General features: G+C 39.4%; 1 protein-coding gene across 1 annotated transcript in view; it reads right to left on the bottom strand.

Annotated features, from left to right (window-relative positions):
- Positions 1-17,811, bottom strand: part of IL31RA (interleukin 31 receptor A) — a 48,430-nt gene extending 30,619 nt beyond the window's left edge. The window contains exons 1-3 of the mRNA XM_028119080.2: positions 17,730-17,811; positions 5,119-5,236; positions 1,054-1,235 (exon numbers count right to left, since the gene is read on the bottom strand). Coding sequence (XP_027974881.2) covers positions 1,054-1,235; positions 5,119-5,236; positions 17,730-17,787 — 358 coding nt within the window. The 5' untranslated portion in view covers positions 17,788-17,811. The remainder of the gene's footprint in view (positions 1-1,053; positions 1,236-5,118; positions 5,237-17,729) is intronic.
- Positions 17,812-22,850: the final 5,039 nt, after the last annotated feature.

The raw sequence follows: 22,850 nt of genomic DNA, 5'->3' as shown, positions 1-22,850 counted from the left end.
AGAACTGGAAAAAAAAATACTAAAATATGTATGGAACCACAAAAGACCCCAAGTAACCAAAGCAATCTTGAAAAACAAGAATAAAGCTGAAAGTATCACAATCCAAGATTTCAAGCTATACTACAAAGCTATAGTAATCAAAACAGTATGGTGCAGGCATAAAAACAGACACACATCAGTGGGACAGGATCAAGAGTCCAGAAAGAAACATATACTTATATCATCAATTACCATACGACAAAGGAGGCAAGAACATACAATGGGGAAAAGACAGTCTCTTTGCTAAATGGTTGGGAAAACTGGACAGTTACATGCAAAAGAATGAAACTGGGTACCACTGTCCCACACCATGTACAAAAATAAACTCAAAATGGATTAAAGACTTAAATGTGAGACCTGAGACCATAAAACTCCTAAAGAAAACATAGGCAACAATCCCTTGGACATCAGCCTTAGCAACATTTTTCTAGATATGTCTCCTCAGGCAAGGGAAATAAAAGCAAAAATAAACTATTGGGACTTTATCAAAATAAAAAGCTTTTGCAGAGTGAGGAAATCATCAACAAAATGAAAAAAGCAATTTACTGTATGGGAAGAGACATTTGCAAATGATATATCTAAATAGGGGCTAATATCCAAAATATATAAAGAACTCATACAACTCAACACCAAAAAAAAAAAAACAACACAATTTGAATTAAAAAATGGGCAGAAGAGCTGAATAGACATTTTCCAAAGACAAACAGAGGGCCAAGAGATACATGTAAAGATGCTCAACATCACTACTAATCGGAGAAATGCAAATTAAACCACAAAGAGATATTACCTCATAGCAGTGAGAATGGCTAATATCAAAAAAAAAAAAACAAGAAATAACAAGTATTGGTGAAGATGTGGAGAAAACGGAAGCCTCATACATATCCACAACCTTGCTGTACCTACTATATCCTTGAGCTTTGAGTTTACTTTTGTGTTTGAATCTCTTCTGAGAAAAAGAGGGGAGGGGCTTATCTTTTAATAATAGAGTATATAAGAATAAAAAATGATACTTACTTATGGCATCTAAGTTCCAATGTGTTATATCAGATTTAATTATACCATCTGCATTTTGAGCTTCCACTTGAATGGTGTAATTATCTGGGTTTGTTATTGTTGGAGGAAGAAAGGAGCAAGAAGCATGATTTCCCCTTGTAGAATTATCAGTTGGACAAATATCACTTTTATATCCATAAGAGCTTTGAAGGCAAAAGCAATTCAACATGAGTTTAGTACAGCAGTTTTGAAATAAAGCCATACTTAATATATTAAGCATGTATTTATTAGTTTCAGTCTGGGTTTCTCTTGAGGACTATATCATCCCGAAGATGATGCCCTTCTCTCCAAATTCCCTCCTCATCTCTTCTAAGGAGAGATCAAAGTTACCCGTTTCTTGCCTGAGATGCTATGAGCCATGGAGACTTCCTTGGAACTCTCTGTAAGTCCATCAAAATCTATGCTTATAATACATTTCCACTTGGTAAGAAATACTGACTAGGATCCTGAAAACCCCAGATTCTAGCCTTGAGAAGTTATTTTTAAAAGAAAAATAAAATCAATGAGGATTTGTTATATAAAGTATGGTAGATACATAAATAGAATTAAAAATACAGTTTTTAATACATCTAGAGTTATTGATATGGAAAGATGCCCATACTCTTATTGGTGGTAAAAGAAAAAAAAGGATGTGTATTTTGTACAGAATAATCACATTTATATAAACATATATTTATATAACTATTCTCAGAGATGTCTGGAAAAGTATTCATCAAAATGTTAAAGTTGTTATCTTTGGTGGTGGAATTTCAAGTGATTTTTTTACATTCTTTATATTTTTCAGATTGAATTTTTTACCACTGCCATATATTGTTTTCAGAAAGCTCATTAAATTTTTTTTCCTAGACATATAGATAACTTAAATCCTATCAAGTTATAACTTAATGAAGACAAGTACAAAGATTGGTAGGAATCAGATGTGTGGGTAGAGCCATAATCCCCATGGCTGTGAGGATGAGGGAGGAGATGAAATAGGCAGAGAACACAAAAGGCCCCACTTTGCAAGATGCCAAAGCTGGCTGGGGCTGGGGGCAAAGGAGCAGAACTTAAATGTATAGAATCATAGAATTTTGAAAGTAGTAAAGACTTTAAAGTCTTTCTACAGTTGTTGTACAATATAAAAACGGCCTCCAGAGCAATGTTGGGTCGTGGTTACAAGCATGAGCTCTGGAAGCCGACCAGGTTTGAATCTTGTGCTTTGGGCAAGTTTCCTAACCTCTCCATGCCTGAGTTTTCTCATCTCTAAAATGAGAATAGTAATGTACCTATAACATAGCACTGTTATGAGGATGAAATGAACTAATATACATAATGTCAGCCACTTAGAAACGTTACTATCATTGTTATTAGTACTATTAATATAGCTGAATATTTTTGCCTTTATTCATGCTATAACCTTTAAGAAATAAACTTTCTTCCCTTTTCTGCACCTCTAGGGCTCCTTCACATCTCAGTTCAAAAGTCAGTACTTCCTTAAAGGTATCCCAACTCCTCTTATTGTTCCCCAAGGAAAAATCCATTCTTATCATATCTGAGCATCAGTAGGTTTTTTTGTTCATACCACTGACCCACCATCATCTGTCCTCAGGGTTGACCATCCACAAGAAATTCTTCCATTCTACATGGAAGAGATATTCTCAGTGATAAACTGACAAAAGTACAAACCAGTCTGGGAGTCCTGGAGAGCCCAGCAAGCTTGAGGCCATCGACATGGATTGTATACAGGCCTAAGAACACCTAGGCGTGAGGCACCTGCGTGGCTCAGTCAGTTAAGCATCTGACTTTGGCTCAGGTCATGGTCTCAGGATCCTGGGACAGAGCCCCACGTTGGGCTCCCCACTCAGCAGGGAGTCTGCTTGACCCTTCTCCCCACCACAGCCTCTCCCCTTTCCTCCTCTCCCAGTCCCCTTCCCCACACTTGTGCTCTCTCTCTCAAATAAGTAAATAAAATCTTAAAAAAAAAAAAAAGAACACCCAGGCATTTCCCACTTCTACGTGACCAGTGGGTGAGAATAATGATAATACACGGGGAGTGATGGAAGGGGGTAAATGACTCCTTAAAAGAGAAAAATAGGAGTACACTTATTGGTTTCCAGATTTTCGTTCTACTGGTACTTCCTATTAAACACTGGGCCTTTAACTGATTAGTCTGGGAGAAGATAAGACACAGAGACCATGGATTGTTGGGCCTTTATCACTCTGATTTTCAGAAGCAGGGCTCAGGAAACTAGGCCTGCAGACCAAATACAGCCCATCTCCTCATATGGTGCATAACAACCATTGTTAAATGGTTGGGGAAAATACATAAAAAGAAAAATACTTTGTGTCATGTGAAAATTATATGAAATTCAAATTTCAGTGTTCACAGATAAAGTTTTATTGGACAATAGTCCAGTCCATTGGTTTACATATTGTTTAGGTAGCTTTCCTGGTAGAGCAGCAGTGGTGTTAAGTAGTCTCACAGAGACCCAATCTCCTCTAGGCCTAAAATATTTACTATCTGTCCCTTTATAGAAAAAGTTTCCTGACCTCTGTTTTAAATCATCTCTCTGATGTATCACTGATACATGAGTAATGCAAGGAATAGTGTTCGCTTTTATCTTTTTCTTCTACTGTAAAACATGAAGTAGACCTCCCTGATAACACTAGTTACCAATTTTCTAAGGAGTGGGGGAAAAAAGAATATGTATGAGATCTTATATTTAAATTTTTTATTGTTATGTTAATCACCATATATTACATAATTTGTTTTGGTGTAGTGTTCCATGATTCATTGTTTGTTCATAACACCCAGTGCTCCACGCAGAATGTGCCCTCCTCAATACCCATCACCAGGCTAACCCATCCCCCCACCCTCCTCCCCTCCAGAAACCTCAGTTTGTTTTTCAGAGTCCATCATCTCTCCTGGTTCGTCTCCCCCTCTGACTTACTCCCCTTCATTCTTCCTCTCCTGCTATCTTCGTCTTTTTCTTTTTTCTTAAAATATGTTGCATTATTTGTTTCAGAAGTACAGATCTGTGATTCAACAGTCTTACACAATTCACAGCGCTCACTGTAGCACATATCTTCCCCAAAGTCCATCACCCAGCCACCCCATCCCTCCCACCTCCGACCACTCCAGCAACCCTCAGTTTGTTCCTGAGATTAAGAATTCCTCATATCAGTGAGGTCATATGATACATGTCCTTCTCTGATTGACTTATTTCACTCAGCATAACACCCTCCAGTTCCATCCACGTCGTTGCAAATGGCAAGATGTATGAGATCTTATATTTAAAAACAAAACAAAAACTTGGAATTACAGACTCTTTCTGAAATGGAAAAGATTTAAAGATCATCTTTCAATATTTCCTAATGCGGGCTTCCTTATTCTTAGGGGAACATGAAGGACATAAAGGGTTTCATGAGCTATTTTCAAAATTTCAAAAAATTCCCTGCACAAACTCACTAAAACATCTAGCTTTTGGCTAGAATTATAATAAAAACTTTTAAATTTTTATTCTTATTAGAATAAAAGAGGATGCTTGAGGTAGTGAAAAATTTAGGAATCACTGTCCTGGTGGAATACTGTTTGACAGAGGTCACACAGCAAATTAGTGGCAGACTGAGAAAAATTTGCTCCTTAGTTCTGGGTTTATAACCCCACTTACTATAATTGGGTCCATGAAGAAGGAATAGTTTTATGACGCATTCTGGAAAGAGGACAAATATAGCTGAATATAGTAAATAAGCAGATTTTTCCACTGTGCTTATAACTGGTGACTATTCTCAGCCAATTCAGTGCCTCTCAGAGAAGGTCTTCATGAATCTACACCCCACCCCACCCCACCCCCCATAGCTGCAGATCCTGTCACACACTTACAGCAGCCAAGGTGTCACCCCAGACACTGGGCGCAAATAGGGGTCACTCAGAAGCTGTAATGAAGAAAACGTTTCACTTCATAAGTGATTTGAATCCTGAATGAACCAGGAGCCTCTGCCTCCTTCCCTTACTCCCACTGATAGCACACAAGCTCCCATACTTACTACGTTCTCTTCACTCTGTACCATGTATAACTGGCTTCTTTCTCTGGACTCCAGGTGCAGGTAAAATTTTCCTCATAGTAAAAGACACAGGAAATGTTCTCAGGCTTAGCTGGCACAACTATATAAATAGATAAATAAATACATACATACATACATACATACACAAATAAATACATAAATAAATACATATGTACGTACACACACACACACAGTGAGAGACACAATCATTTCATGAAAATAAGCAGATCAAAAGCTGGTCTTTTTTGGTTAGTTTATACATATAATAAATTCGCCCATTCAGGACCAAGGAAAGAATCTAACTCCCGCTCTTTAATTATTCCCCTTGAAGAATTAGATTTTTGCCTTTCAAAAAAATTATATTCTCACTCAAAAGCAACATTTGAGAAGCAAAAATCATTAAAATACCAGGAAATATGAAGTGTTAGTGAAATACTAAGTAGAGCATCAAATGATGGAACCGGTCTGGGTAACTGGGCAATGGATGATATGTGGAAAAGAGAAAAACACAAAATGTTCAACTATGCCACATTTCAACCTTATGTATCAATAATTTTCCCCAGAAGATTACATTAATAGGGAAAATTTCTGAAATATATTCATCTGTATTTCATAGCTTACAAATCTTGCTCTTTGTAGTTTCTCACCCAATAACACCTATCCCTTCATAGGGAAAATAGATACAATCCAGAATATGGAGCTAGACCCTGCAAGGGTCCAGAGATACAATCTATTGGTACATGAACTTAAAAAGGAAAATTTTTCACATACCTGTTGTTGAAATTTACAGTTTCCTTCTGTCATAAATGTAGTCAACAACCTACAGTTGTATCATTACTTGTTACTTTGTCACCATTAAATGTCAGAGTATTTTCATATTATATTTCAGTTGTTGCAGATACCTTGATGTATCGATTAAGAAGCACATATAGTACTGTCACAAATTTGTTTCCTTAATACTTTCTTTTTCTCTTTTTATTTTTATTTGCATTTATTCTGTACAGAATTAACTCCCGGCCGTCAGTTTTTGTTTCTTCAGTTTCTTCCGGGATATCTTTTTCTTCTGTGCAACCTCTTCTCCTGGTTTAGGAACAATCTGCTCTTTTTAAGTAAGGATCATCTCTACATGGCAGGGAGAGCTCATGTATGGGTTAGTCCAACCACGAGCCCTGTACGTTCTATGCCGCATCTTGGGGGCTTTGTTCACCTGGATATGCTCAGTGACCAGAGAACCGACATCTAACCCTTAAGTTCAGCATTACTCTTTGCATTTTTAAGCATGTGCAGTAACAATTCAGCACTCTTCTTGGGCCACCGACCCTGTGTCCAGCCCCACTGTTTGGCCGGGGCACACCTACCAACTCCACCATTGTAGCAACGGAATGGCACATGCTGCTTCTGCAAAGTGATGTCTTTCAGATACTTGGGGGCTTTTCGGATCTGCAGACCCGTGATGGCCTGGGCAGTTTCACGTGTGTTCTTAAAGTGAACACGAAGTTTTGAACCTCTTGATTTGCATGATTTCGTAGGGTTTTCTGGGTCAAGCGAATAGCAAGCCATTTTCAGAGGTCACCTCAGGCCGCTTAGGGGAAGAGGAAGAGCAGTGGCTCCTGGGAGAATTCCTGTTTCCTTAATACTTTGATAACATTCTTTCATTATATTTGAATTCCTTTGTAATCCTATGTATACTATTTATGCACTTACACATATTGAGAAGTGGTCCAGATGTTTCACCAGATGCCCAAGGGGTTAATCATACATGCTCATGCATTCACATACACACATACATAATTAAGAACAAAGACAATTTTACCCTAAGGGGCAATGTTCAATTCTGAGACTCTAACTTCTTTTTGAGTCTTTGGTAAAATCAGTCTTAAGAAGCAGGCTTTTTCCACATGCAGAAGAAGGAAACCATTTCCTTACACCACACACAAAAATAGACTCCAAATGGTTGAAAGACCTACACGTGAGACAGGAGTCCATCAAAATCCTAAAGGAGAACACAGGCAGCAACCTCTTCGACCTCAGCCGCAGCAACTTCTTCCTAGAAACATCGCCAAAGTCAAGGGAAGCAAGGGCAAAAATGAACTATTGAGATTTCATCAAGATAAAAAGCTTTTGCACAGCAAAAGAAACAGTCCACAAAACCAAAAGTCAACCGACAGAATGGGAGAAAATATTTGCAAATGACACATCAGATAAAGGGCTAGTATCCAGAATCTATAAAGAACTTCTTAAACTCACACCCAAAGAACAAATGATCCAATCAAGAAATGGGCAGAAGACATGAACAGATATTTTTCCAAAGAAGACATCCAAATGGCCCAACAGACACATGAAAAGGTGCTCAACATCGCTCGGCATCAGGGAAATCCAAATCAAAACCTCAATGAGATACCACCTCACACCAGTCAGAATGGCTAAAATTAACAAGTCAGGAAACGACAGATGTTGGCGGGGATGTGGAGAAAGGGGAACCCTCCTACACTGTTGGTGGGAATGCAAGCTGGTGCAACCACTCTGGAAAACAGTATGGAGGTTCTTCAAACAGTTGAAAATAGAGCTACCATACGATCCAGCAATTGCACTACTGGGTATTTACCACAAAGATACAAATGTAGGGATCCAAAGGGGTACATGCACCCTGATGTTTAAAGCAGCAATGTCCATAAGAGCCAAACTGTGGAAAGAGCCAAGATGTCCATCGACAGATGAATGGATAAAAAAGATGTGGTATATATATATATATATATATATATATATACGATGGAATATTATGCAGCCATCAAAAGGAATGAGATCTTGCCATTTGCAACGACGTGGATGGAACTGGAGGGTGTTATGCTGAGTGAAATAAGTCAATCAGAGAAAGATATGTATCATATGACCTCACTGATATGAGGAATTCTTAATCTCAGGAAACAAACTGAGGGTTGCTGGAGTGGGGGTAGAGTGGGAGGGATGGGGTGGCTGGGTGATAGACATTAGGGAGGGTATGTGCTATGGGGAGCGCTGTGAATTGTGCAAGACTGTTGAATCACAGATCTGTACCTCTGAAACAAATTATGCAATATATGTTAAGAAAGAAAAAAAAACAGAGGAAGATAGCAGGGGGGAAAGAATGAAGCGGGGGAAATCAGAGGGGAAGATGAACCATGAGAGATGATGGACTCTGAAAAACAAACAGAGGGTTCTAGAGGGGAGGGGGGTGGGGGGATGGGTTAGCCTGGTGATAGGTATTAAAGAGGGCACGTTCTGCATGGAGCACTGGGTGTCATGCACAAACAATGAATCATGGAACACTACATCAAAAACTAATGATGGAATATATGGTGATTAACATAACAATAAAAAATTTAAAAAAACTAATGACGTAATGTATGGTGATTAACATAACAATAAAAATTTAAAGAAAAAAAAGAAGCGGGCTTTTTTTTAAAAGATTTTATTTATTTATTTATTTACTTATTTATTTGACAGAGAGAGAGAGACAGCGAGAGAGGGAACACAAGCAGGGGGAGTGGGAGAGGCCTGCCGAGCAGGAAGCCCAATGCAGGGCTTGATCTCAGGACCCTGGAATAATGACCTGAGCCAAAGGCAGACGCTTAACAACTGAGCCACCCAGGTGCCCCAGAAGCAGGCATTTTTGAGAGACGAAGACAACTTTACATATCAAAGTAAAGCTCTAGTCCGTCCAGGAAGGAAGCCCCTACCAGACGAGAAATAGGAAAAAGCCCATCAATTCTAGCAAGTAAAATAGGGGGTGGGTAGGTAGATAATGAAAGTAAGAGTAAGGAGCTCAGATGTCAGTGTTCTTAATAGAGCAGTAGAAACACACAGATGGATCTGTGAAACTAGATCATCTGGGCTGGTGAGCTACTTCACCAGGCACAGCCTGGGGCAGGTCACAAGCCTTTAGTCTAAAAGAAGGCTCAAGTTCCATTCAGCTTCAACTCCAACATAATGCAGAAGTCCTAACACTGCAATGGCACAGCTCTTCAGAGAAGCCCCACACAGGCAAGTGTAGCATTCTGGGATCCAGAAGTCCCTGGTATCTCAGGGTGGGGAGTGGGTATAGACGTGTGAGGTTGGTCCAAGCCTGGGATTCAGATGAAGAGACTGCTATGCACAGGGGACTTCAGAACCACAGGAAAACAAATGGGACATGAACTTCAGGAATAGGTGCCAATATGATGCCCCAAAGTCTAGGCAAAGCCAGCTGTCCTGCAGAGGAGGCATGAGACCAAAGCAGGCAGTCCAAAGGAGACCAGAAGGCAACACAAAGACTTTCTTACATAGATTCACAATCCCTTGCCAGAGGTTCTTCATTCAGTCATATAAACCCTGCTCATGTACCCAGACACCATCTTAAAAAGGAGCAGGAGAAAGGCAGGAACTCTGGAAGGTGGGCATTTACTCCAGAGAGACTGAATTAGCTAAAAAACACTATAAACCATAGAAAATGAGCTGATGTTAACAAATAAGAGTGCTACCCACCCTCTCCTCTTCCTCAACCCTGCCTGGCTTTCCAGGGGAGAAGGAACTTTTGGAATTGATTGGCTTGATCATAAACTATAAGGATGTTATATGTTCTCTGCACACCTAACTAATACTGTATTTATTTCACCACTGTCAGAGGTATTACCTTCTAACAAAAAAGCAATAGTAAAAGCTTCCAGAATTGATGACATTCACTGTTTTGTTTAGGTTTAGGATTTTTAAATTTGTATATATATTCATATATTTGTTTTATGAAATGAGCATTATCCACAGGGGAAAAGTAGCCCCTGGAAATGATAAATAAGAATGAGGGAGAGCTAGGTGCCTGCATGTTGTGTCAACACTTCCAGCTCTTTCTTGAGAAGTTGCCTTCCTCTGAATGCTACACCCCATCCTTTTTTTTTAAGAGTTTATTTTTATTTTATTTGAGAGAGAGAGAGAACAAGCCGGGGGGAGGGAGAAGCAGACTCCCTGCTGAGCAGGAGCCCGACATGGGGCTCTATCCCAAGACCCTAAGATCATGAGCCGAGCTGAAGGCAGACGCTTAACCAACTGAGCCACCCAGGCACCCCTACTGCTGCACCCCATCCTTGAAGCACCCATTAGTAGTGAAGTCAAAGATTTTTTATCTTGTGCTTTTGGGAAGATGGCAGAGTAGGAGGACCCTAAACTCACCTCGTTCCACAGATACAACTAGGTAACATTCACATCAGCTTGAATATTCCAGAAAAAGACCCAAAGACTGACAGAACAAACCCCACAAACAAAGGTAGAGAAAAGGCCACATCGAAGAAGGAGGAGATGCGATTTGAGACCTAAAGGGATTGGGGCCATCCACAAACAGGAGGGAGCTGGGAGTACAGTGAAAGGCAAGAAACAGACAATCACACTGGGGACTCAAAATGGGGAAGACGAAACCCCATAACATTTGGCTTTGAAAACAAGAGGGGCCTGATTTTGTGAGTTCTTACAAACAGTAGGACTCACAGCCTGGAATTCTTAAAATAAGGTGTTCGGCTCTAGAAGAGCTCTGGGGGCATTAGGAAGCTGAGTCCTCACCCATAAAGAGGCAGCATGACAAGCAGCCTGAGCAGATACAGTGGAGGACCAGCAGTTTGAAAACCACTGGGTGGCAGGGCCTCCTATGAGGATCAGTCACTTAGGTGTCTGACTCCTGATATCAGCTCAGGTCATGATCCCAAGCCCTGTGTCTGGCTCTGCACTCAGCACAGAGTCTGCTTCAGATTCTCTCTCTCTCTCTCCTCTCCTTCAACCCCTCCCCCCACTTGTGTGCTCTCTAAATAAATAAATAAATAAAATCTTAAAAATAAATAAAATCTTAAAAATAAAAAAAAAAGGAAAGAAAAACACTGGTGGCAAGTGGGAGGGAGAGTGATTTACTCATTACAGAGTATGTCCTGGAGAGCTATGGATCTCAGAAAGACACCTCCAGGAACAAAGGAGTTTGTAGGTAAAATTTCCCATCCCGGCCCACCAGCATAAACACGTAGACGCCTATGGGAACCAGTACTTTGCCCACACTCCCTAGCTAACTTGCTTGCACCAAGCCCCCCACCCCATGCTTCAATGTATCTGCCCTTTCCAGTCACACTTGCCTGGTCCTAGCAATGCGGAGCCCCTCCCATAGAAGATCAACACAAACCTCACCAGCACTGCATCTTCTGACCTCTGCCTTTTGCAGAGCCCTGGTCTTGTCGGTGGCAGGCTCTGCAGAAGCCTGAGGCCTTGTTAAAAGTGCAAGACCTTCCCACATGCCTTTTGCAGATCCCCTTAGGCTGGCCAGTACCAATAGCAGCAGCTCCAGGTCTCAATTAGCAAACAGACCAGAGTGTACCTTGTTTAAATACAGGTCACAAATGTCTGGAACCAAACACTACCCACAACAGGCACAGAGAGCCACTGCAGACAACTGAACCAAAGCAAAAAGAGACAAGAACATAAGACACATGCAACACCCAGAGGAGAAACTCCCTGAAGGACTAGGTCCTTGGGAGCAGGAGACAATGCACTGCAGGGTAATTCAGGACCTCTTCTTCCTAAAGCCATTACCTTCAAGAACAGGAGACATAGCTGACTTACTTTACACAGAGAAACAGACACAGACAGTTACAAAAAATGAGAAGTCAGAGAAATATATCCAAGTGAAAGAATAGGACCAAACCACAGAAAAGACCGACGCAAAACAGACATAAGTAATATGCCTGATAGAGAATTTAAAAAACGATCATAAAGATATTCATTAGCCTGGAGAAGAGAGTAGAGGACATCAGTAAGACACTTAATTAAGAGATAAAAAAAGAATCAATCAGAGATAAAGACCACAATAAATGAAATTAAAAATACACTTGATGGAATAAGTAGCAGGCTAAACGAAACAGAGAAATAATGACCTGGAAGACAGAGTAGTAGAAAGTAACCACACTGGGCAAATGAGAGGAAAAAAATTATGAAACTTGAGAATAGTCTAGGGAACTCAGTGACTACATCAAGTCTGAAAAAAATACTTGCATTACAGGGAGCCCAGAGGAAGAAAATAGAGAAAAGGGGGCAAAAAATTTATCTGAAGAAATAAGAGCTGAAAACTTCCAAGAGGCACAGAGTGCCCTTTGTAGGTCCAAGAGGTACAGAGACCCACATGGAACATTCTCCAGAATAGATCACATATTAGGCTGCAAGACAAATCTCAAAAAATTCAAAAAGATCGAAATCATAGATAACATTCCCTTTTTTCTGATCACAACACTATGAAACTAGAAGTCAACCACAGGAAAAAATCTGGAAAGACCACAAATTCACAGAGGTTAAATAACATGCTACTCAACAATGAATGCGTCAAACAAGAAATCAAAAGAAGAAATAAAAAAATTACATGGAAACAAATGAAAATGAAAACAGAACGGTCCAAATCTTTGGGACACAGCAAAAGTGGTTCTAAGAGGGAAGTTTATAGCAATACAGGCATGCTTCAAGAAGCAAGAAAAGTCTCAAATAAACAACCTAATCTTACACGCAAAGGAGCTAGAAAAAGAACAACAAATGAAATCCCAAACCAGCAAAAAGAAGGAAATAATAAAGATTAGAACAGAAATAAATGATATAGAAACTAAAAAACAGTAGAACACATCAATGACGAGGAGCTGGTTCTTTGAAAAGATCAGTAAAATTGATAAACCTCTAGCCAGACTCATTAAAAGACGGGGGGGGGGGGGCTCAACTAAACAAAATCACAAATATAAGAGGAGAAATAACAACCAACACCACAGAAAGATAAACAAATGTAAAAGAGTGTTATGAAAAATTATATGACAACAAATTGGACAACCTAGAAGAAATGGATAATTTCCTAGAAACATAAAACTACTAAAACTGAAACAGGAAGAAATAGAAAATCTGAATAGATCCATTACTAGAAAGGAAATTGAGTCAGTACTCAAAAAACTCCCAACAAACAAAAGTCCAGGACCAGATAACTTCACAGGAGAATTCTACCAAACATATAAAGAAGAGTTAATACCTATTCTTCTCAAACTATTCAAAAAATAGAACAGGAAGGAAAATTTCCAAATTCATTCTATGAAGCCAGCATTACCCTAAAACCAAAACCAGATTAAGACTCCACCAAAAAAAAGAAAACTACAGGCCAGTATCTCTGATGAATATAGATGCAAAAATCCTCAACAAAATACCAGCAAAGTGAATTCAATGATACATTAAAAGAAGTTGTTCACCATGATCAACTGGGATTTATTCTAGGGTTGCAAGGGTGGTTCAATATTCTCAAATCAATCAGTGTGATACATCACATCTATAAGAGAAACTATAGATGGGGTAGGGTGGGAGGGATGGGGTGGCTGGGTGATAGACATTGGGTGGGTATGTGTTATGGTGAGCGCTGTGAATTGTGCAAGACTGTTGAATCACAGATCTGTACCTCTGAAACAAATAATGCAATATATGTTAAGAAAAAAAAAAGAAGAAGATAGTAGGAAGGGAAGAATGAAGGGGGGGAAATCGGAGGGGGGAGACGAACCATGAGAGATGATGGACTCTGAAAAACAAACTGAGGGTTCTAGAGGGGAGGGGGTGGGAGGATGGGTTAGCCTGGTGATGGGTATTAAAGAGGGCATGTTCTGCGTGGAGCACTGGGGGTTATGCACAAACAATGAATCATGGAACACTACATTAAAAACTAATGATGTAATGTATGATTAACATAACAATAAAAAATAAAATAAAATTATTTTCCATTCCACATGAGCTTATTAATGGAGCTACATTTGTCTTGCCCTTACTGCTTGGAATATGGCAAGAAAGCAATATTCTTATAGAGATATTGGTGTATAAGAAGAAAAAATTCCTATTCCTTCTACCCTCGTAGGTTCTGCAGCTAGGGCCTTATAAAATAAAATAACAAAAAACAGATTAAAAAGAAAAAAACACTATATTAATGCATGCAGCACACATCATGCAGGAGAAACCTCAATAAAGAGTAATCCAAAGAGGTGGTTAGATCTTGGGCTCACATAGCGTCTTAACAAAAACACAATAAATTTGTGCAGAAGAGACAGGACAAAGGAAAAGGAATTTAGGTTTCCAAGGGTAGCAAACTGCAGGAAGGTAAATACGTGTGGGAAACTAATGCAGTAGCCTTCATTTCTGCATCTGTTGAATCTTATCTGCCTCCACATCAAAATAATCCCCATGTCAAAGTAGCATATTTTGGAATGGAATATTTTAATCCCTTACCCTAGTATTACAGAAGAGATCTGTGATAAATAAAATGTGCATTCAGAAGTATTTCCAGTGCTCGGGCACCTGGGTGGCTCAGTTGGTTAAGCGACTGCCTTCGGCTCAGGTCATGATCCTGGAGTCCTGGGATGGAGTCCCGCATCGGGCTCCCTGCTCAGCAGGGAGTCTGCTTCTCCCTCTGACCCTCCCCCCTCCATGTGCTCTCTCTCTCTCTCTCGTTCTCACTCTCTCAAATAAATAAATAAAATCTTTTTTTAAAAAAAGAAGTATTTCCAGTGCTTATCAATATCTCCCCTTCTTGGACATACAGCAAGATTTTATTTTCTTGCCCCTTTGAAATTAGGCATGGCCATGTGACTTGCTCTGGCCAAATGAGTGAATCATTTCAGTTCTGGTGCATGATTCTCCTTTCTCTCCTTCCTGTGTTCATGCACACCCTGCAAATCCATGCTGAGATGATAGTGTCTTAGGATGGTAGAGCCTTCATCAGTCTGGGCTCCTGCTTGCCTCCTGCTGTTTTAAACACTGAGATATGGGGCTTGTTTATTTTTACAGCATAAACAACTTTTCCTGACTAATGTAAAAAATAGACCGTCTGCTCTGAAAATCCAGGATTCTAAGACTTGGGAGAAGAATTCATTTTATCAGTAGTTTTCTCTCTTCACGTGTCCTCATGACATTCGAATTCTGCGTATGTATCTCAGGTCATTTGAGATTAGTTTTATCACAATTAAGGTTAGGAGGAACTGGAATAAGAAGGAACCAGATGAATAAACAATATTAGGCTTCACTTTGACTTACTTGCTTTACTTACAATTACATTTCTGCCTGTTATCTGGTGTGACCCTGCATGTATGAACTGCTTTTACTTTACATAATGGAACCACCACTATTCTCAAAGCCTATACATCTATCATCCTCTCTTTCCACTTGTTGGAAAACAGGGTGCTGATTTTAAGCCTTATCCATTATCTCTAGTTAGAGTATCAGCTCTTCATCTGAAGACTGTTACATGTGATAGAGCACAAAGGGCACTTCATTTCTGTTATACTTTTTATAAAAACCCAGGAGTACGGGGTTTTACTTGAGTACTTGAGCAAGTACTCAAGAGTGTTAAGGTCATGAGAAACAAGGAAAGACTAAGAAACTATCACAGACCACAAGAGACTAGGGAGATACGATAATGCAATGCAATATGGTACCATGAATTCGATCTTGGAACAGAGAACATTAATGAAAAAAACCAGTGAAATCCAAATAAAGTCTGGAATTTAGTCTACAATAATGTGTCAATATCACTTTCTTAGTTTGGGCAAATGTATTATAAGATATTAACAATGGGGGAAACTGGATGAGGGGTATACACGAACTCTCTGTACTGTCTTCACAAGTTTTCTATAAATCTAAAACAATTCAAAAACAGAATTTTTATTTTTATTTATTTTTTTAAAGATTTTATTTATTTATTTGTCAGAGAGAGAGAGTGAGAGTGAGCAGCAGGCAGAGGGAGATGCAGGCTCCCTGCTGAGCAGGGAACCCAATGCAGGACTCAATCCCAGGACCCTGGGATCATGGCCTGAGCCGAAGGCTGACATTTAACCGACTGAGCCAACCAGGTGTCCCGCAGAACTTTTATTTTTTAAAAATAGACACCTGAAGGATAGATTTACCATTTGTGCCTATCTATCCTTCCCCCACATCTTCAAAAAAAAAAAAAGCCATAACTATATTCCTATGTTTCTAAAAATTACTATTTCTCCTACATCTAGAAATAAGGGGAAATATTCATTAACCTTCCTCTAAGAAACATAAAGAGAATATTCTTGCTTATGAGAGAATTTCCCACATGCAAAAAGAACATTTTTCAAAATTCATTGTTCTTGATTTCCCTTCTTCCATATATGCTCATATCACCTAGAGCTGTTGCAAAATTAGTGTTTTGAAAAATGTCTTGAACGAGAAGAAGGGCAGGGCTGATTGAGACCTAGGGAAGGATATTCTAAAAGGGAAGTCAGGTGGAAACTGGAGCCAGTTGTTGTAGGACATGGTATAAGTAAAAGGTAATAAGAAGAGAAGAAGCCAGAGATAGAAGACAGAAGAGGTAAGTTGAGCAGAAGGGTGAGTTGATAGGAGCCATGATGCATATAACTTCAACTGTAAATTGCATAACTGGGACCAATTTTTGGTCTCTGAGCTGGCCAGGAGAGGCTAGATGAGACAGAGAGATATAGGCCTACCTGCCCATAGTGTCTATAAAACTCCTAAGCACCACAGGTATACCCTAGGGGGCTACAAGTCAGTCCAAGCCAGGGGAGAGGTCTGGAAGACATTATCTGTGGGTTATGGCGGCCTTTTGGTCACCCCCAATTACTACATGTTACGGTCTTAATTATATATGGCCAAATTCATATGTTGAGGCCCCAACCCCCATTACCTCAGAAAGTGACTCTATCTGGAGACGGTTGGAGACGGGTTTTTAAGGAGGTAGTAGTTAACCCGAGGCCATTAGGGTAGGCCCTAATCTAATCCTACTGGCGTTCTTAGAAGAGAAGGAGATTAGGACACACAGAGGGATGACCATATGAAGAGGAATCAAGAGGAATGTCATTTATGCACCAAGGAGACGGGTGTCAGGAAATCAACACTTTGGACACTTTGATTTTGGACTTCCAGTCTCCAGAACTATGAGAAAATAAATTTCTGTTCTTTAAGCCACTCAGTGTGTAGTAATGAGAGCCCTAGCAAACTGGTACATGACGTGATGCCTTCTCTAAATTCCGAGTAACCAATCCCCACTTTTCCTCTCTGGTCTTTATTTTTTTTAATATAAGATGCAATCTAAGTAATGGATAATAAATCTGCAAGGATTTTAGGATATTAGGCCCATAGTCTTAAATTGGACCATTGTAAAAATGTGTTATTTCATCATTTCCCTTTATATCCTTGGAAATTATTGAAAATACTGTGAAAGTCGTATATTTTTGTTTTTATGTGTGTGTTTTACATGAAATGACTGCTCCTAACACAAAAACTATTGAGATAAGAACTTACTACCACACTAAAACAGTGGATCTGGGCCTTTTGGGGGGTCATATCTCCCTCTGAAAATATGATAGGACATCTTGCCAAATTTACACACACATATGTATACATCAACATGCACACACCCATCCACAGAAATTCAGGGAGTTCACAAATCCCTTTTTGCTTATCCACATATGCCCAAGCTCCAGGAGTCCCTTTGCACTCAGATTCACAGTTCTTGTCCAAAGAAGTTAGTAAGAATCACATAATCCGTAAAAGGGCACCTGTCAACCTACCTGCCAGGCTGAATTTGTAGAGTAGAAGGAACATCCACAGTGCCCAGGCCCACATCATCCCCAAGTTAATGCAGGCAGGCTGAGGAGAGAACTGAAAATGTCATCAGTCAAAAGTTAGTTTCCTATCTCTTTTAAACAACTCTATTTCCAGTGATAGACTCTGGGGGTTTTAAGGAAGAATCCTTTTTTTTTTTTTCTCTTATTTTATATTTTTGGCTATCATCACATAGATCCCTTTACAATTACTTCATCAGCCCCAGTCACCATTTAATTTGTCCATAATTCATTCCACTATGTAATAGGAAAAGTACACCAGCCACCAAGAAATAAAGTACTATGAGTCATATAGATCTGAGACCATAATCTGGTCTCTGCCTCAGGCCCTAGCACTATGGCCAAATGGAATGACTCCTAATTTCCTCAAAGTGCCATGGTATTTCACATCCCTTATTCCTCTTATTCCTCTAAGTAAGTACCTACTGATACAAGATAGACATACAATATTGTTAATGGAATTAATTAGAACAAAAAGGCTACTGACTATCTCATCCCACAGAGAGATGGTGGGATAATCTAGAGTTAAAGCAAATGTAAAAGCAATAACTCATTTCCGGAAAAAAAAAAAGGACTCCAAATTTCATCCAACAGATCATTATGGGAAAAAAGAAACAATTCTCAACAAAATAAATTATTTGAGAAAAAAATCACATGCATCATTTCTGGAGAAAACCACCAGGATAAAATTTTCTCACCAGGATAAAATTGAAACACCTTATTAATTGAAAATGCCTATGGCAATAAAGCAGAATGAGAACTTGATTTAAATGAGTATAAAATAAAGGGAAATTTTTTAATTTTTTAATGAAGAATAAGTGTGTTCTTCAAAATTAATCGTTAACACCAACAGTATTTGTCAGTGCCTAATTATTCAGAACATTGTCTTAATTTTCTCCATTTCTTAGCTAGAAGACATAACTTTATAGTAGTCCTAAAAGCATTCTGGAAAGGGAGGGAGGTCCAACCATGAAAACTCTATAAAATCTATGAAGCTCAAATTATAAATAAATAAATAATTATGGATGTGAAAGCTAAAATTGTTATTCTGACATGGGGTTTTATTTTTTAAAATCTTATCAATATTAACTGTTGAATAAAACATTTTAAAATTAATGGAAATTACTGCTTGCCTCCTTTAAAATGAGAATACTCATCTATTATTTGTGAATTTTAAAAAAATCCTTCTCAAAAAAAATCAACAGTATTAAATCATACTCAGAGACAAAATTAGAAAAATTGCAGTAGTTGGAGAGGGGCATTCTAGAAGATGACACTGCCTAAGTGTTCTAGCCCTGGCACCCCCTTGAATCAGCTGGTGACCTCAGGTATTCTCTTATTCATTCAGTAGTGTCCCAGCCATACATTAGGTGCTTGGAATAAAAGATGATCCTGTCCCCAACCTCACTGTAGTTCAATGGTTTTTAACAAGGAGAAGGGAGTCAGAGGATGGGGAAGATGCCAAAGTAAGCTACTGTTACTGACGGCTCTGTATCATATCCCTCCAAATGGGTTTGAGAAGAAAAAAAGGTTGAGAACCATCATTCTACTTGCAGAGACAGAAGCATGAATGTTGATGGTTAAAAAAAGGAGAAGTTGGCTGAGTTTATCAGTACTATCTCCTGGAGGAAATGATGAAATTTCCTGGTACTGGAGTGATATACTCCAAAACCAGGCAACCCATCAGACCTAACCACAGTCTTGATGAAAGGAAACTCAAAACCAAAAATCTCCACCATTGCTGTGAATCTGTGAAGCCTTCTTTGATGATTAATTTAGGGGAGGAGACCCTGAACAAGGGACATGAGTCATTAGAAAGACTACCCTTGGGGAACCTGGGTGGCTCAGTCTGTTGCGCAACCAACTCTTAGTTTCGGCTCTGGTAATGATCTCAGGGTTGTGAGAGGGAGCCCTGAGTCGGGCTCCATGCTCAGCAGGGAATCTCCTTGAGGATTCCCTCCCTCTGCCCCTCCCACACTCATGCTCACTCGCGTTCTCTCTTTCTAAAATAAATCTTTAAAGACAAGAATCCCCCCACTCCCTTTGAGCACAGTAAAGGTGTCACCTGTTTTCAGGACAGTAGTCATATCCTTAGTGCCTCTTCTAATGAGACAATTAGAATTCATGGTTTAAAATCTGGGAAAACCCTGAAGGAATTTTGTGACCATCCCTCCTTGTTAATGAAGCAAATTTTACACAAGATGGACCTTATATTAGTGCATCTTCTGATGGCACTGTAAAGATCTGGAATATGAAGACTACAGAATGTTCAAATACCTTTAAATCCTGGGCAGCACTGCAGGGACAGATACCATAGTCAACAGTGTGATCCTGGTTCCTAAAAACCCAGAACATTTTGTGGTGTGCAAACAGATGAAATACAGTGGTCATCATGACCATGCAAGGTCAGATTGTCAGAAGCTTCAGCTCTGGTAAGAGAGGTGGTGGTGATTTTGTTTGCTGCGCCCTCCCTCCCCGTGGTGAATGGATCTACTGTGTAGGGGAGGACTTTGTGCTCTACCATGTTAACATAGTCACTGGCAAACTGCAGAGAACTGGGACAGTTCACGAGAAAGATGTGATTGGTATCGCACATCACCCTCATCAGAGTTTGACAGCTACCTACAGTGAGGATGGACTCCTAAAGCTCTGGAGACCCTAATTCCACTTTTTTTTTTTTTTCTAAACTCGCTTGAGAGCATGTACTTAAGTGGAGACATATTCATGTATTGGTTTTTTTTTTTTTTTAGGCTACCTTTTCTCAATAATTATCTGAATTTAGGCACAAGAATAATTTTGTGAAAATTCATGTTCAAAAAAAAAAAAAAACCCATCAGTCTCTTGGAGTCTAAATGAGGTAACTCACCCTCCTTAATGCTGAGCAGTTCTGGGGTGTAGCAAGACTCTGGGTCCTAGGAAATTCACAAAGATTATGCCATGCTCACAATGTCCACAATAGCCAAACTATGGAAAGAGCCAAGATGTCCATCAACAGATGAATGGATAAAGAGGCGGTGGTATATATATACATATATTATATATATATAACATATATATATATATATATATATACACACACAATGGAATATTATACAGCTGTCAAAAAATGAAATCTTGCCATTTGCAGCAACATGGATGGAACTAGAGGTTATTATGCTAAGTGAAATAAGTCAATCAGAAAAAAGACATGTATCATATGATCTCACTGATACGAGGAATTCTTAATCTCAGGAAACAAACTGAGGGTTGCTGGAGTGGTGCGGGGTGGGAGGGATGGGGTGGCTGGGTGATAGACATTGGGGAGGGTATGTGCTGTGGTGAGCACTGTGAATTGTGTAAGACTGATGAATCAGACCTGTACCGCTGAAACAAATAATACATTATACGTTAAAAAAAGAAGAAGAAGAAGAAGAAGAAGAAGAAGATAATAGGATAGGAAGGGAAAAATGAAGGGGGGGAAATTGAAGAGGGAGATGAACCATGAGAGACTGTGGACCCTGAGATACAAACTGAGGGTTCTAGAGGGGAAGGGGTGGGGGGATGGGTTAGCCTGGTGATGGGTATTAAAGAGGGCACGTATTTAATGGAACCCTGGGTGTTATACACAAACAATGAATCACGGAACACTATATCAAAAAAAATAAATAAATTTTTTAAAAAAGATTATGCCACGCTCTGGAGAAAATCAAAACCATATTCTGCATTCCCCAGGTCATCAACCCTAACTTCTAAATGCTTTGAAGAACTGTCTTCAATAAAAGGTCACTTCCTAGAAATATACAGTTTCTCATTAGTGGGACCTCATTTGAATACAGCATTTAATGGAGACCCAGAATTCTCAAACAACGCTATGAATATTCCACATTGGACTAAAGGACTCTTGGAATATATAGTGATGCCACTTAAGTAACCTGTGGTATCTTATCTTTAAAGGTGTAAACCCAGTAGTAGCTACTGTTACGAGAAGAAGGACTGAAAACACATCCTAGCAATTACTGCACACTATGCACAGTGCCTGGGGAAAAGACAAGAAGCAGGAAACAAAGGAGAAGATGCTTCCTCTGCCAGTTTCTGCTAAAAATGTTAGCATGTTAAATTATCCCTGCCTTCCCACATCCTGTCTCATAGACCAAAGCAAAGGAAATAGTGTGGGTGTTCTACTCTGTAGCAGTCCCCCATTACACCCACCCACTCCCCCCACCCCAACACACACAAGCTGGCCTTTGGCAGTTCAGTAATTCCCACTCAAGGCTGCATCCTAGATGCAAAGTTTCATCTGAATACACTTGTACAAAAATGTACCACCATGTGATTTTTTCCCAGGGCTGGTCCTACTTTCATTCATTCATTCATTCATTCATTCATTCATTCATCCATACATTCACCTAACTAACATATATTGATACCCATTCTGTGCCAGGAACTGTGCATAGCATGGAATCAGGTTTTTAAAGGATGGGCAAAGAAGGAATAAATTCTAGGTACAGCACTCTGGCCATAAATTTAATTAAGAACATGTGAACTCTACTGATGGGAAGGAGGAAGCAAGCAGCAAGTTGCCCAGCCTCATTCAGTCCCACTACATTCCTTAACTATGTATAGTAATGGAAGTTAACTAGACTTATTGTGGTGATTATTTCATAATATATATAAATATCAAATCATTAGGGTGTACACCTAAAACTAATATAATGTTATATGTAATTATATATAAATTAAAAAAGATGTCAAAGAACAACATTCAGTTTCAAAGTCTATAAAACCCACTTGAGGTGCAGGATGCCTTCACACAAAGAACATTTTGAGATGCCAGCAGCAAGACGGGCAAAAACATAATCGTGATGTGATAGTGAGAGTCTACAAAGTGCTGATTACATTATAAAAATATCTTGCCCTTTTTAAAAAAAAAAAAAAGATCTTTATTTATTTGAGAGGGAGAGAGAGTACACAAGCAAGGGGGAGGCGCAGGGGGAGAGGGAGAAGCAGGCTTGATCCCAGGACCCTGGGATCCTGACCTGAGCTGAAGGCAGACGCTTAACCGACTGCACCACCCAGGCTCCCCGTAGC

The sequence above is a fragment of the Eumetopias jubatus genome, unplaced genomic scaffold (genome assembly GCF_037043125.1).
Source record: "Eumetopias jubatus isolate StellerSeaLion01/CBP00866 unplaced genomic scaffold, mEumJub1_p1.0 scaffold_5, whole genome shotgun sequence".
In the NCBI taxonomy this organism is placed as follows: Eukaryota; Metazoa; Chordata; class Mammalia; order Carnivora; family Otariidae; genus Eumetopias; species Eumetopias jubatus.
The sequence above is the reverse complement of the archived record's forward strand: the minus strand, read 5'-3'. Positions and strand labels throughout refer to the sequence as shown.